At 33.4% G+C, this 17,058-nt stretch overlaps 1 protein-coding gene across 1 annotated transcript in view; it reads right to left on the bottom strand.

The window, feature by feature from the left end:
• Positions 1-1,241: 1,241 nt before the first annotated feature.
• LOC109072880 (LIM/homeobox protein LMX-1.2-like) overlaps positions 1,242-17,058 on the bottom strand; it is a 48,667-nt gene continuing 32,850 nt past the window's right edge. Inside the window, exons 3-8 of the mRNA XM_042752189.1 lie at positions 5,738-5,970; positions 5,481-5,659; positions 4,679-4,756; positions 3,798-3,864; positions 3,525-3,689; positions 1,242-2,183 (exon numbers count right to left, since the gene is read on the bottom strand). Coding sequence (XP_042608123.1) covers positions 2,026-2,183; positions 3,525-3,689; positions 3,798-3,864; positions 4,679-4,756; positions 5,481-5,659; positions 5,738-5,970 — 880 coding nt within the window. The 3' untranslated portion in view covers positions 1,242-2,025. The remainder of the gene's footprint in view (positions 2,184-3,524; positions 3,690-3,797; positions 3,865-4,678; positions 4,757-5,480; positions 5,660-5,737; positions 5,971-17,058) is intronic.

Raw genomic sequence — 17,058 nt, 5'->3', positions numbered from 1 at the left:
TGTGCTAAAATTTTCTGTTTAAACCATATGTCCACTTACAAACTTTTGCAATTTTTATATAATTTCCTTAATTTTAGGAAGGTCCTGTTAGCAGCTATCAATACATTAGGAACAAAAATTGTTTATGCAAATATGGTTATTATGTAAACAACATGACAGGAATAACCAAATTTGTTGGACAAAATTACACTGTATTCTAAAATCATTCTTAAATCAAAGTTGAATGGTCGATTTATCAATATTTATAATAAATATTTGACCTTACAGTTTCTGCAAAAAAATGAAAAAAATGGGAAAAAAAACTTACTTAAATATCTCTGAACGTGTTTGACAGATTAATCTAAAATAATTTGTTGGGACATAAACCTTTTTGGTTATCCTATAGCCTGTATTGTCCAAGTACATCCAAATTACAAATATAAATTATGTGTAAACTGTAATTTAGCATGCTTACATTTTGTATTTTATACTTATCTTTATTAACATGCATTGTCCTATTAAATAAACAAACAAATAAATAAATAAAATAACGAAGAATCTGTGTCAAATACTATGTGAGAGAAACCACAGTTTTTCTAAATTCATATAACACTAAAATATGATCATTTGTTATTAAGAAATAATGTGTATTATAAATTTGTTGATGTTATTGTAAACAAAGGAAAATAAAAAATAAAAAAAACAATAAAATCCCAGAGGCTGAACATCTCGATGTGATCACGGGCAGAAAACACTCTGCATGAGAGCCTCTTAAAGGGTCAAAAGTGTGGCGCTGAAGGCCCACATGGGGGCTTTCAGGGGTCAAAGTTCAGTAGTGTTGTTCAGTAAGGTCTCTTTGTAATGTGGATCTCTTGAGACGTGGAAACCTGCTGACGTTCAGATGAACAGACACTGGTTTATGTTAGTAATAATCATAATCAGACAACAGAGAATATAAAAACATTTTCTCTTACTGAAACTATTTTCAGTTCACATTATTTTTTGTTCATTTTTTATTATTTATAAATACAAATATCTCAAATATTGAGAGGCAAAGTGAGCCATATATGTGTGACATGGACAATATTTTAAAAGAAAAATTAAAAGTTATTTTTTAATACAAATGTATTCTCTTACTAAAACTTTTTTCAATTATTATTCTTTTGTTAATATTTTATTTATTTCAGATATCTCAGATGTAAAAATTAAAGCATGTTTGAGCATAAATGAACCATATATGTATGAAATGGACAACATTTTAAAACATTTTTTTAATTATTTCTTTTAGTACCAACAAACTTTGGTAAATTTAGCAAGTTTGAGGAAAAAATGCATCCTCTACAACATCCAAGAATGCAAATGACAAATAAATAGCACAGCGAAATAAACATATACATCTTTAAACATCAACAGTAATACTACACTCTCTTCCAGGAACTTACATAAAAATGTTTATGGTACTTACTCTAACACAGTTTGTTTTAAATAAAGCTTTGCAGGTTTACTTGGCACATGTACGTAATAAATAGCTAGTCGTTCTTGTCAACACACAGCTGTTTCGGCTTGAGTTTATTTCAAAACATTTGAAATCCATATTCATGCTGATAAAAAAACAACATTTGTTGTAACGTATGCAGTGTTTCCAACTTTTTGCATGTATTGCATTTGTCTATTTACGGTCTAAAGTTGTTTTGTAGGTTCAATATACTGCAGTAAATGTCCAGCAGCTCTTCTAGAAATGTTTGGTTAAGATTTTTTCTACAAAGTCTAGATGAAAACCTTCTCATCCCATTTTCACATACACTTGGCCAGCACATCTTTGAACCTGGTTCAATTCAAGACCTCCTCAGCATGTCTTCTACAGCACAAAGCCAAGATCTGGTTTCATCTGTAATGTGAGTCGTTTGGTTAGATTTGGTTTCTTGTCCTTACAGCCTTGAGATTCAAGTTGGCCTTATACTGGAGGTTTGCTGCCGTACGTCAGGCTGGTTTTGCAGACATGGACATTAGGTAGTTCTTGTGGGTGTTTAGTCTCAGGATTTGGTTTCAGGAGGCGAAGTAGGAGCTCTGCATGGAGTAGAGGCGGTCGATGGGGTTTCCCACGCGGGTCTGAAGGGATCCGGCTTCTGCCGCAGCCATGAAGCAGTCGCTCAGACTGGTCAGAGACGTGTCGCTGTCGATGTCGTGGAAAATCGAGTCGTTTCCTGAAAAAGAACAATAAAATGAGGTCTAGGTACTGAAAAAGTCAAACGAAACAGCATTTTTGAAGAAAATATGTGACCCTGGACCACAAACCAGTCATAAGCGTACATTTTTTGTTGGGTAAAAAACCTAAATAAGCTTTCCATTGATGTATGGTTTGTTAGGAACGTACAATACAACTATTTGAAAATCTGAGGGTGCAAAAAAATCTAAATATTGAGAAAATTGCCTTTAAAGTTGTCCAAATGAATTTCTTAGCAATGCATATTACTAATAAAAAAATTCATATTTTATATATTTACGGTAGGAAATTTACAAAATATCTTCATGGAACATGATCTTTACTTAACATCCTAATGAATTTTGGCATAAAAAACACTTTTTTTTAACATTTGTTTTTAAATGGTTATCAGTTCTTTAATATCAACCAATAAATACCACTGTTTGGTTGGTATTCAAAGGCAGACACATTTAATATACCATTAAAGAAAAATTACATACATGAGAAAAATATATTTTTCATATGTATAATGACTTTATTATATATAATAATATTCATGATACATTTAAAATCAATTCTTGTTAGCAGTTTATAAGAATTTAACAAACAAACAAACAAATAAATAAATAAATAAAACTATAATAAATTATATATATATATATATATATATATATATATATATACACTCACACACACACACACACACACACACAAACACACACACACATACACACATATATATATATATATATAAATTTGTGTTGGCCATGAAAACTCAGTATCAATCGATCTCTAATAGTGACAGTAAAAGTTTTAGCATGCAATGCCAATAAACAAATATGGTAAACTCATTGAACAGAAACTTTAAGTACAAAGAGTTTGTTCAGTCCTCAAGGACAGAGTTTAATGCACGCTATAGAAAAATGATTACCCACCAGACTCTCAACTGCTTCTCAAAGCTGTAATTGGCTATAAACCGTTATATAAAAGAGCTTATAAACTACTGATTTGCGTCAACTCGCAGCAGGACAAAATGCACTCATCATTGTGTAATCGTGTGCGTGTGAGGCAGCCGATCGACGCTCGCTTTCTTGGGAGCGCTGCGTGTAATTTTATAGTGTAATTTTATAGGCTTCTCAAAAACTAATTGACACTGTTACATAAGGGTGAAGACAGTTTAATGACACATTTATTTTTATTGGGCCCATACGTGGCATTAGCAGCCGCTTCTGGTCCATATCATTCAGAAAAAATGCAACGGGACGTGAGGTTTGCTGTGGTAACATCCCTCCAGAGAAAGCGCGTACAGGATGACGTGTTTCTCCATGCATTCTGCACTCACCGTATGGATTCATGTGATCTCCGGGCATCTGCGGAGGGGTCAGACCATGCTGGAACGGGTCTGTGCTGTATCCGTTGGTCTCCATGGAGACTAATTGATGTTGTGGAGGCGGAGCCAGTGGCGTATAAGAGTTCATCAGATTCTCCATTCGGCTTGAGATCACATCTGCAGAAAACACACCGAGAGATGAGTTATTAGAAACATAAAACAGGGATAAAACTGCTAGAGACTAGCATATGTTGGCTCTGTAGTATTTGTGTATGTGTTTAGTACCTTGTCCGAGTCTCTGAGAGTTTTGCTGCTCTTGTTGCTGCTGTTGTCGGCGTGCTAATTTCTTCATCTGACCGGAAAAAGAGGAACAGACAAATATTGAATAATTCTGAAGATCATAAAATGTTTTATGCATATTGAATCATATTAAAGTGTAATTTAGGCCAGGGGTTTACAAACCAGGGTTCGGGGATACAGTCAGACAGTGTTATTTTAGCATTTTTTATTTACTATTTTATGTACACACACACACACACACACACACACACACACACACACACACACACACACACACACACACACACACACACACACACACACACACACACACACACACACACACACACACACATATTCCAATTTTCATATTCATTTCAGTAACATTTTTTAGCAACTTTGTTTTTGTTTTTAAAAATATAACAATTTAGGTTTATTTTTTATTTCAGTTTTACTTCAATTTACATTTTTTTAAATAATTTTAGTTTTAGTTAATAATAATCCTGCACTCAGAAAAAGTTTAGTAAATGTAAAAATAAATAAATAATAAAAATGTGTGTATATATATAATATCTATATATATATATATATATATATATATATATATATATATATATATATATATATATATATATATATATATATATATAAAAACTACACAAATATTTATAATATTATTTTTCAGAGTATAAATAGGGTCTTATATAGCATATATATATATATATATATATATATATATATATATATATATATATATATATATAGCTGCTGTTTACATTTTAGGATGTGCGCTCCTTACCAAGGATAATGATATTTTGACATCCATGGCATCTAAAGAATTGAAAACTCCTGACTTAGGCTCAGTTAAGATCTCTGAACATGCTCACCTTTGCTCTTTGGTTCTGAAACCACACCTGAACGACTCTAACACTTAGACCGGTTTCAGCTGCCAACGTCTCTCTGACCTGAAATAACAGGAACATCGATATATTATTTCATCTGAAGTAGTCTCACATACCCAGACATTTGACCACTGCCATGAAGTGCTTGCCATTTTTTACATGCTATACTCTATACTATATTATAAAAGAAAGAGTTTTTTTTTTGGGGGGTCAATTTTAGATGCAATACGCATCAGATCAGATGGTCCAGAGTTTTTGCAATTTTTACATGCAATACACATCAGATGGTTCACAGCTTTTGCCAATTTTACATGCAAAATGCATCAGAAGATCCATAATTTTTGACATATTTCCATGCTAAATGCATAATGTGGTCCAGAGGTTTTTGCCAAGTTTAGATGCAGTATGCATTAGATGCTCCATATAGTTTTTGTTATTTTTACATGCAATACGCCTAAAAAGATCCATAGTTTTTGCCAATTTTACATGCATTAAGCATTAGATGATCCATATAGTTTGTGTAATTTTTATACTGTATGCAATATGCATCAGATTGTTCATAGTTTTTGCCCATTTAGATGCAATAATCATCAATTGGTCCATTTCTTTTTTCTTTCTTTCTTCCTTTTTTTTTTTTTTTGCTGTTTTTACATGCAATACGCATCAGATAGTCCATAGACTGCTATATAATAATGATTTAGTATAATACTGGAACCTGTGCCTCTACAGTAAGCACAGGTTGCACATTCAAGAAATTCTCTAGAAATCTTCTGAAGGATGGTCTCACCTTTCGGCATGGTTTAGACGACACCTCAAAGGAGGCCTTGAACGCGCGCCGCTGCTGGGTGGTGAGGATGGTGCGAGGTCTCTTGGGTCTGCGTGGGTCTTTGCCGTCATCGGCTCCTTTGCCCTGACCTCCTGCTCCTTTCTCAGGCTTCAAATCCAGATCTTCTTCCTCACTTTTGTCTACAGAAACAAGCTTTTTAATATCACCTTTCCACAGAGAGCATACAAGACGAGAGGAAAGTTAAGCGTTGTTCTCACCGGAGTCAGACATGTCTGGGCTGACCGAGTGCAGTAAGTCCTTCTCCTTCTCATAGTCGTTCTTGCACAGCAGTTGTCCTTCCTTCAGGACGAACTCGTCTCCTTTACACAGCTGTCGCTCGCACACACAGCAGCAGAAGCAGCCTAGATGATACACACTTCCTAGTGCGCGCATCACAAACTCACTGGGAGCGATCTTCTCCAGACAGCCGCTGCATTTGGCTGCAAACAACCTGATGAGGAGAAACAAAACATAAACCGATGCTGGTTACTTTCTTAAAACATGTTTCTAGTCTTTTTATGCACAATTCACTAGTGCATGTTATGCCAAAGAATTAAAATGTTTGTTTTAGACATTTGTAAAACTTTTTGATGTAACCAAGGATGCTTAAATAATATTAGCCAATAATAAAATAACTAACTTAAAAGTGGTTTTACATTCTTTTAAATGTTTGAAATTTGAAAATCTCAAAATTTAACTGCAAAATGTTTTATTTTATTTTTTGAAATTACTACTTTTATTCAGCAAGGATGCATTAAATTGATCAAAAGTGACAGTAAAGACATTTATAATGTTACAAAATATTCCTATTCATAAAAAAAACAATAAAAAAAAAGTATAACAACAACAACACAAAACAAAAAGCATCAAGCAGCACAGCTGTTTTCAACATTGATAATAATCAGAAATGTTTCTTGAGCAGCAAATCAGCATATTATTATGATTTCTGAAGGATCATGTGACACTGAAGACTGGAGTAATGATGCTGAAAATTCAGCTGCGCATCACAGAAATAAATTACATTTTACAATACACTCAAACTGAAAAAAGTTCATTTCAATTGTAATAATATTTCACAATATTCTTGTTTATACTGTATTTTTAATCAAATAAATGCAGCCTTGATGAGCAAAAGAGACTGCTTTCAAAAACATAAAAAAAAAAAAATTACATACACCAAACTTGTGTAAAGCAGGTTAGATCATCGATCTTACATCAGAGTGCTAAACCAAATACATAAACAGTTTTTAAAATGCCACACTGTAATCTACATAGCAGGACCTCCTGTTATAATTATCTGAAGCACAAGAGCGAGTCACTTCTTTGGGTAATACTCAAACCCCCTGGCGTGAGACTCGCTGCAAAGCTCAATAATTCTGAAGCATTAAGCAGATCTTCCCTCAGAGCTCAGTCTTCTCCCACACCAATAAAGTTCATCCATAAATATCACAGGCACACAGATCAATGCGTGACTGACACCGGACGCCCCGGCGGTGCTGCGCTCATGATTATGACTTTGAAAGAGATTTTTAATAAGCCTCGAGATATGATGGTATCATGAGGTGAGACGCATAAAAGAGTTTTACAGAGGAGTCAATATTCAGTGACGGACCCACAGGAAAGAAAAATCACAGATGAAATCTCTTTAATATCTCTATTGTTTCTCCCAGACAGCACTGAAGGAGACTTCTGCTGACATCTAATGCTTCTCAGATGCTTCTCCTGAGAAAAAAACCCTCAGTAGACTTTAGATTTCAGATCTCAAACTATGCAGAAATTTGCCAAAATCACAAAGTTTGCAATAAAAGTCATAGATCTCAATACAAACTCACACATTTCCACTCTTTTCTTTTAGCTGTACTATTAGTGTATTGTACTATATACACTATTGTTCAAAATAATGAAAGAAATTGCTACATTTATTCAGCAAAGATGAATTAAATTGATCAAAAGTCACAGTAAAGACATTTATAATGTTACAAAAGATTCTATTTTAAATAAAAGCTGTTCTTTTGAACTTTCAGATCATCAAAGAATCCTGAAAAAAAATGGATTAAGGTTTCCACAAAAATATGAATCCAAAGAGAGCATACTAGAAGGATTTCTTTAGTATATAAAAATATTAAAATATACTCGAATAGAAAACAGTTATTTTAAATGTAAAAATATTTTACAATTTTACTGTTTTGCTCTATTTTTGATCAAATAAATGCAGCCTTGGTGAGCATTAGAAATTTCTTTCAACATTCTAAAAATAGTACTGACCCTAAACTTTTAAACAATAGGTATTTTACAAGAAGCAACCGAGACAAAGTTGATAATAAATGGAAGAGAGGATTGCACTGAGCCCAAATGAGCAACCTTTGAGCAACACCATGTCCAAAGAGCAACCTAGTTTCTTTCTCCATCTTCAGCTGATCTTTAATAATCACATGTTGAAGTTTCCCTGCTTCCTCTGTCTGTCACTTCACATTATGCTGCTGTCTGTAATTCCCATGCTCTTTCTGGAGATCTTCCTTTCTTCTGTTGTGTTTGGGAACTAATCCTGTCTCTGTTTCTCTGTCTTTGTTGACAGGACCACAGTGGCAGCGACGGCTTTGTCCAGAGTCTTTGTCAGAAAGGCACTTGCATTTTTTTTTTTTTTTTTTGGTTGTAAATAAAACAAGGTTTTTGGAGCACGTTTTACAAGAATATACTACTCCAGTTTTCTACATCAAAATTTCATGTTTAATTCAATGTGCTACTTGCTGTTTCTTTGCAAATTATTACTAGTGTAAACTGTTTTATAGTAAATCCTACACCACTTTTTTGGTTTATGAGCAATAGTACTAGTGACCCCTCGTGAATAAGTACACTTTTAATACGTTATTACATAATATCACACTACTGTAATATTATGATTAATTTTTATATAATATTATTTTATTATAATTTATAATTTTACTTTTAACAAGAGCACTTATTACGGAAATAACATACTTAAGAATATACTTAAGTGCAAACTGAATGTAATGATTTCAGATACTTAATTGCATGTAATTTACAATTAATTTAAGATACATTATAGTTTAAATTTATATTAAATGCGATTAGTTGCTTTTTTGACCCACTTAAATGGGACTTAAGTACATATTTTTATGTAATTTCATAATTATTTCTATTGTCTTTGAAATATGGTCTTTGAAATACACTAAAATATACTTTAATTAATTGTTATTAAAAGTTATATTTTTAATTTCACATTTGCAATTTAGTATATTCAAACTGTTCATTTTAAATCTATTATTGAATATCAGTTAAAATTATAATCAAGTACTTTGCTTTAGTATGTTAGTCAAATCATCAGAATAAGTGTATTTCTTTAAAGCATGACAAATGATTATTAAAACAATGATTTAAAATGCATTTTATATTTAAATGTTTAATGCTACATTATATCAAAGGGCACTTCTAAAAGTGCGTAACTGTGTTAAAAAAACAGTCAAAAACTGTGGGGGGAGGGGGGGAATGGTGTAGAAAAAATTTTCACGCAGAAAATACTAGTACATTTCACAAACAATTACAAATAAATAGCAATTAAAACAGAATTATAAATTAAAATTAATGGGAAGGGAAATATTATTTTCTTGTAAAATATACTCCAAAAATCTTTATTTACAACTTCAAAACTATACATATATATTCTTTTTTGCCACGCAAGTGGCCTTTTATTTCATCAGTATTATATTATCTGTAAAAAAAAAAAAAAAAAAAAAAAAAGATTTTTAAGTACACTTAAGCACTTTTAAGTACACTAAGTGCACATTTAATACAATTATGCACACTTCTTTTTTTTTTTAGGTATTGTTTGACTAATAATATGGAAATGAACAAAGAAGAAGATGCATCTGGTGTTTTTGGTCTCTTTGTACAGTATGTCTAAATGTGTGTGAAAATGTAGTGGTTTTGATTGACAGAGTGCAGTGGTTGAAACTAATCCCTCTTTAATACCATTAAAACAGCCTAAAGAAGGGAAAGTCTTCACGCTCAGTCAATCATGCTTAGAAAAGACTTTAACTCTGTGATCTTCAGTGTGTGTATGTGATACTCGTGTGTGTGTGTTTGTGTGTGTGTGTGTGGGGGGGGGTATTTATCCTTTTCTGTGTATTTGTTTGCTATAGATCAGAAACGTAACAAACACAAACAATAATTTATCCCTCTTTTTTTACTGCCACCAAAGTTGTGGAGCACAGCCGTGTCTGAATGGGCTCATGGAGAACCAGCAAACATCTCCAAACACCAAACAGCCGTCTGAATCACAGAGATTACTCACCACAACAGCTCTCAGATCAGCTTCAGGTGCTTTAGAAACATGTGGAATTCAATACAGGTGCCAAAATATACACTGACACTCAGAGGAAAAATGTGTTGCTTGTTCATAACAGCTTTTCTGTTTTTAGTTTATGCATAAATTTTGTCTCAGTTCCTAGAAACAAATAGACACAAATTATGAACACATAGTAGGGGTATAGAAATACAAGTGAACTTTGAGCAGATCATTCCGGTCATTGGAGAATTTAATGAGGAACGATTGATTTCGTTTTGAGATGTCTGACTTTTGATTGCAAGACTTTGGTAAATCCAAGCATATTAAATGAATTCAGGTAAATAATAAAAAATAAATGGTCATTAAAAAGTATTATTAGATTACAACTATATAACATACATTTTCTATACATACTAACTAAATGTAATAATGATTTTATTAAAATGTTCATTGAATATAACACTGTAATAGATTCAGTAATTTTGCATTAAAATGTAATAATATTTTAAATGGCAAATCTGAGCACATAAATAGTAAATACCGTTAATAACAATAATGAAAAAAACAATAGTTAAAATGTTTTTAAAATAATATTTAAAAATTAGATTTATTTAGACACTGTTGAAAACAAAACAGAACACAAAAATAAAATAAGCTTACTATTTGAGTATATAAATTCACCTGATAAATCCTCTAAAATCTGCTGGTCTCTGCAGACTTCTTTTCACCTGATAAATCCTCTAAAATCTGCTGGTCTCTGCAGACACATGTATTCAATTGTAAGATAAATCCTCTAAAATCTGCTGGTCTCTGCAGACACATGTATTCAATTGTAACTGCACATCATTTGAAAGTAATTATATCCTTTTTAACCAGCCTTTTTACATTGCCCTTTGATGCAATTATGGACTTGCATTGCAGGCCTCTCTCTCTCTCTTGCTCTCTCTCTCTGTGTGTGTGTGTTTGATTTTTCCAACCGCCTCTGCCTCTTCCACATCCATACAGCACAGATGCATGTGCACTACAAAAGAGCTAAATATGTCATTAAACACTGGAGCTTTCCTCTGATGGTACTGTATGGAAAATACTTTGTAGTCCACACACACACACACACACACACACACACACACACACACACACACACACACACACACACACACACACACACACACACACACACACACACACACACACAAGGCACATTTACCAGGTTTAACTGCATTCTGACCCTTTCAAAGTGTATAAACCACATCCACTCTCCTCGGTAAAATTTAAAAGGTCTCGGATGTATCTAGAGTCGGATGGAAATAATAATTTATTTAAACTTAAAACACTTAAAAAATTATGTTATTCCTCAGTATTTTTGTCTTGTTCTCCAGTACAAATATCTACACATTCTTAAATCAAGATACATTTACTTGAGAAACATAAAGAAGCAAACATGTTTGATATTTTGAGCTGATTTTAGAACACATAATGTTTTCATTTGCCATGTGTCTCCTAGCAACAAGGCACACCTTTCCGTGTGAGTTTGTTGTGATCGGAATAATTTTCAAGTCTGCTAGTGTGTGATCCTCAGTTGTTTAGTGCATGATGGACAGTTTTTCCTTTGTGACTGTTCACAAAGTCTGTAAATATATGATGCCTAGCGTTACAAAGATTTTAGATTTTAAAGGTCGTGTAGTGTGTGCCAGCCTTAATTAGACTGAAGTTAAATGCTGAGAGAGTAAAGGGAGTGTGTGTTTGTCCGGGGCCTCAGAGTAAACTCCAGCCACAATACAACAGCTCCTGAAGCTCATCACTCACTGCTCAACATAATCGCCCACAGACATGCAAAATTCCTGATTAAGATCAAAGCGTAAACACGGAGAAGCAGAAAGCAAGCGTGTCAGGGTATCTTTGAAAAGTAACGTGAACAAATGGATTTGAATGAATCTCATGAAATCTGCTAAAAATGTCTACTAAAGATTTGGGGGAAAAAGGAGCTTTTATTACTGGTGCAAAAAAAAAAAAAAAAAAAAAAAAAAAACACTATTATTTTTTATTAAAAAAAAATATTAAATTTGCAAAATACAACTGTAGTATATGTTACTAACTGAACTTCAAAAATCAATGATAATGTTTGAGGGGAAATATGATGAATTTTCATAAAAATAATGAAAAAATTATGTTTATAAAACTATTAATTTTGTTTACCTAGACAGCATTTTTGGCCATGAATATGCCTATGATATATGTAGCTATAAGCTACATAAGACCATTAATACTTTTTATGTGAATATATAACACATATCAATATATCCACCTCTTCAGTTGTAGTGATCACAGGAGAAAAAATAAATTAAAAACACAAAATTAAATAAAACAAAAGTAAACACAAAAAACAATACAATGTTACAAAAGTCCCTTTAAGTAGCAATAGCAGCGAAGGAAGAGGACAGAGATGTAATCGGATGAGAGAGAGAGAGAGAGAGAGAGAGAGAGAGAGAGAGAGAGAGAGAGAGATTGAATACAGCAGGTATACAGTGTGTGTGTGTGTGTGTGTGTGTGTGTTTGGACAGCTGCTTTTCCTGAGTTTGGCAGCTCTATTCAGACTGGAGTTTACTCAGCTCGACCATAACAGCAAACAGAGTATTAGCTAATAATATGCATGCATACAAAAGACAACACACACACGCGCACGCACACACACACACACACACACACACACACACACACACACACACACACACACACACACACACACACAACACACACACACACACACACACACACACACACACACACACACACACACACACACACACCACTGTGCTACACTTGCTTTACACTTCAAAAACAAAAAAAAAAAAAAAAAAAAAAACTCAGCAAAGAACTTACCAAGACCTGTTTGTGGCTGTAAGGTTCTTGAGTTGAGCTATATAGTCTTTTAGAAACTTTGTAAGTTCTCCAGATCTTAAAGCACTGAAACAGATGGTTTTCTAAAGAGCATATGCTTTAAAAAGTTCTCCTATGACATACATTCTCCTAAAACCCTTACTGGAAGCTACATTTTAAACATCTATTAGGAAATAAAAGTGCCTAGAAGCTGATTAGAGGGTAATTTCTTACAGACCAGAACAGATCTAAGCTCATGGTCTAAATATGGTCTCTCAGAAGTCCAGGTTTAGTGTAGGTAGTAGAAGAAACCCTGGCCGCAGTATCGGGCCGCATTATCAAAGCCAGATCTGACCACAAGCTTGAATGAGTCCATTCTCTCTCAGCTTCTTATTGGCTGTGGTTCAAATCCCAGTGCTGAGCAACCCTGCTGGGCGACATTATTAGGTATCACAGGCATATTCATGCTCAAAAATGCTGTATAGGTAGGCAAACTAGCAAAAAATAAAATATGTAGAAAAAAATGTAGAAAATTAAGCAGAATGCAAAAATTCATTTTAATTACTATAGTGAAATAAAGAAATTATTTGTGACAAATTGTACATATACATCATGTGATACTTACTGAACTTTTAAAAAATATTCATAAAATAACGAGAAAGAATTTTTGCAACAAAGCAGTGATAAACTTTGGGGAAAATGTGCTGAATTTGCATCAAAATAATAATAAAAAAGAATGTTAAAACATAATGCTAAAATGAATGAGTTAAATTAATAAAATTAATGCAGAAAATTATAAAAAAAATATTAATGGTCCTATTTATCCTAGCTAGATAGTATTAAAATAAACTTAACTAAACTAACTTTTTCACATTAAAGCAATGATAAACTTTGGGGGAAATGTGCTGAAATGCCATAACAATATAGTAAAAAAATATGTTAATAGAATTATGTTAAAATTAGTAAGTTATATTATTATAAATTTATAGAGAAAATTAATTTAAAAAATGACTGAAGCCATATCTTAGGGACATATCTAGATACTTCTGGCTAAGCAATCACCTAGAAACCACAAACAACACCCTAGCAACCACATATCAATGTGCCAAAAACTACTTTGAACACCTTAGCAACTGCATGGCAACAGCCTGGCAATTTTCAGGCAAAAAAACAATATATATATACAGTCTACATATTATATATAGTAACATACTTTTCCTCCCTCCCTTACTAACTAAGTAACCTTATCGTAATCCTTTCCCCTAAATCTGAAGACGTTTAATGAGTCTCTCTCCTCATCTGGCCTGTTTCCATGTTGTGTTTATTTCTGATGTAAAGCAGACGTTGCTCAGCAGGGCTCTATTCGCTGCTAAAGTGAGCGATCTGATAATATACCCAGAGCTGCAGTAACGCGGCTGCTAATTGCTGTCTAGGGCTTGCAGCTGCTTTGCTTGAACACAGACCAATCAGAAAGAAGCCAGCACATGACTGACAGGAGGATATTGCTACTACCCCCACCTCCCGAAGCGTCCCATTGGCTGACACAAAGAACACTGAGTTTATTTTACATGAGTTGCATCTGTGCAAACCAATAAAGCCTGGTAGAAGCACATGAGTGGCGAGCCAGATTTTCTTCAAGATCTAGAGCGTTGCTTAATCTCTGGCTTAACGCAGATGTCAAAAGGCCAGCGCGGCCTCCGGAGCAGATGTGCCGGCCATTGTTGTCCAGTATACACCATATGAACTACTTCTTGGAGAGAATCAAAGTGAAGAGATCATGACGGAGAGTTAATTAAGTGGACGCTACTTGAAGTGAAGAGCTCTTGCTTATAGGCTCTGTTCCAAGAACTAGTGAGCTGCCTAGCTGTTTATTGCCTACATAGGGAGCATAATAACCCAACAAGAGCTACATGAAAGCTCTACATTCTGTAGGCAGAAACTTTATGAGTTATACAAAAGCAAAGTGCTCCAGCAGAAATAATGTATTGCTATACTATAAAAGATAATACTCTAATAAGTTTACAAATATACATTTCTTTCAATATTTATTGTTCAAAAGCAGCTTTACAGGAAGATTGTTTTTTTTTTTTTACATATGTTATATACATACATACATAAAAATGTACACATTACATACATCTGTGTGTATTATGTATATTAATATGTACAATAAATTATTTTTTATTTTACTTATATATTATAATTATACTTAATAGATCAAATATATGTAATATAGAAATAGAATTCTAAGTAAGAAATAAAATTACATATATACAGTATATTAAATACATATATATATATATATATATATATATATATATATATATATATATATATATATATATATATATATATATATATATACGAAATAGAATGGGGTAATTCAATATACATACATATAAAAATTATTATAAGTATAAATTGGAATTATATATAAAGTGAATAGAATATAAAAATAGAATATTAAGAATGCAATAAAATTATCAATAATTTATTACACATATTAATGTACAAATAAACACACACACATACATAAATATAATTTATATACATACATATGTACACATATACATATATATGTGTGTCTATTAATATGTATGTAATATGTATAATACATTATAATTCTATTCTGTACATATTATAAAGATTATATTTACATATATACAAGACTATATTTACATATAAAATATATGCAATGCAGAAATAGAATTAGAAGTATGAAATAAGATTATTTATATATATATATATTTCATATATATATATATGTGTGTGTGTGTGTGTGTGTGTTTATTAATATGGATATTAATACTTATAATAAATGATTTGTAATTTAATTCCATGCTTATTATAAGCATATATTATAATTATTATAAGTATAGAATAAAATAATATTTTATAAAGTATCTTTATAATCAACAATCTTTATAATTGCCTTAAAGCATAGATACGATTATGTCTTCGAATTTAGATAAAAGAAGATAATATCTTAGAAAGATAATTATGCTTCCCATGTGGAACTGTCTTGGCATCTATAATGCTGTAAAGGGGTCATCGGATGCCAATTTTCTACAAGTTGATATGATTCTTTAGGATCTTAATGAAAAGTCTATAACAGTTTGGTTAAAATTTCTCAATGGCAGTGTGAAAAAACACCCTTTTTACCGTCGAAAACAGCTCTTTTCAGATCAAGCCGTTTTGTAGCATTTTCCTTTAAATGTTAATGAGCTCTGCTGACTCCGCCCCTCTCTTCCGAGCTGCTCTCTGAGGGACTGTTTACTTTAGCCGCATTCATCGTGAAACTTGCTAACTAGCACATTATTAGGAAAGGTGATTCGCAAAGATTTATTAAAAAAACCTTACACACTTCTTCTGTTGGTGAAGCTGGATCATGAATGATTTGCGTGAACATAGACGCATTTATGTAGATCGGGGGTTCATTCCCTTCAGAAACAAACGTAATCCACTGCGTCTCCAGCAGCTCAGATGTCGGGAGTAAATGACGACTGCTATGTTCATTATTACATCCAACAACAGAACACCTCAATCACTTAGGAGTCATTCTTGTCTACATCTGCTCCGGTGGTGAAACAATGGATGATTGATGACAGTCACTCAGGGCGGAGCTAAGGTAAGACACCAGTCCAGTCTGTGCTGAAACTCTACTCTCAATCAAACAATCATGGGAGGGGAGAGAGAAAGGGGTAAAGATTTAACAATATAAAAAAAAAAACACTGGGTGGATCTTTATCATTTTAGGGTGGTTGTGTACACACACTGCCAACGCACATTTCAGTTCAAACAACTTGTAAAAGTGCATTTAGCATCCAATGACCCCTTTAAGATGATAGGTAGGCAGCTCACTCGCTTTTGGAACAGAGCCCCAGTTTAGCACCCATGAGGTTACAGCACTGAAACACAAACGTTAAATAAGGGTGAGTCTTTGCCTGAGGCTGGATAAGCTCACAGTCCAGTTTTAAATTACAGCTGACCCTCGTGTTCGGCCCAGAGAGACTAAACAAACAGTAATATGGGACGTTTTGAAGAGGAGGTCCTCGAGCATGTGAAAGGAGGACTGCGCTGGAGACTATTTGACAAGGGCCCTTAATCTGTGGGTGGGGGTTTACGTCGGTGACCCAGCTGAGAGATTACAGCGAGTCTCGAGTGCCTCACCTCGACCCAGATCAATCCCTCTTAGAGGAGCTTTAGCCACATCTGAGAGTGATGCTGGGTCAGTGTGTGTGTTTTCCCACCATTTTACGGACCTTTGGCTGTGCAAAGGGATGTTTGTTTGAGTTTTAATTAGCCCTGGTAATCCTTAGATTATTAGACCTGAGGTCTGGAATGTTTACTCGGCCA

This window comes from Cyprinus carpio, chromosome A5 (genome assembly GCF_018340385.1).
Source record: "Cyprinus carpio isolate SPL01 chromosome A5, ASM1834038v1, whole genome shotgun sequence".
NCBI lineage: Eukaryota > Metazoa > Chordata > Actinopteri > Cypriniformes > Cyprinidae > Cyprinus > Cyprinus carpio.
This window is presented reverse-complemented; position numbering and strand designations above follow the sequence as displayed.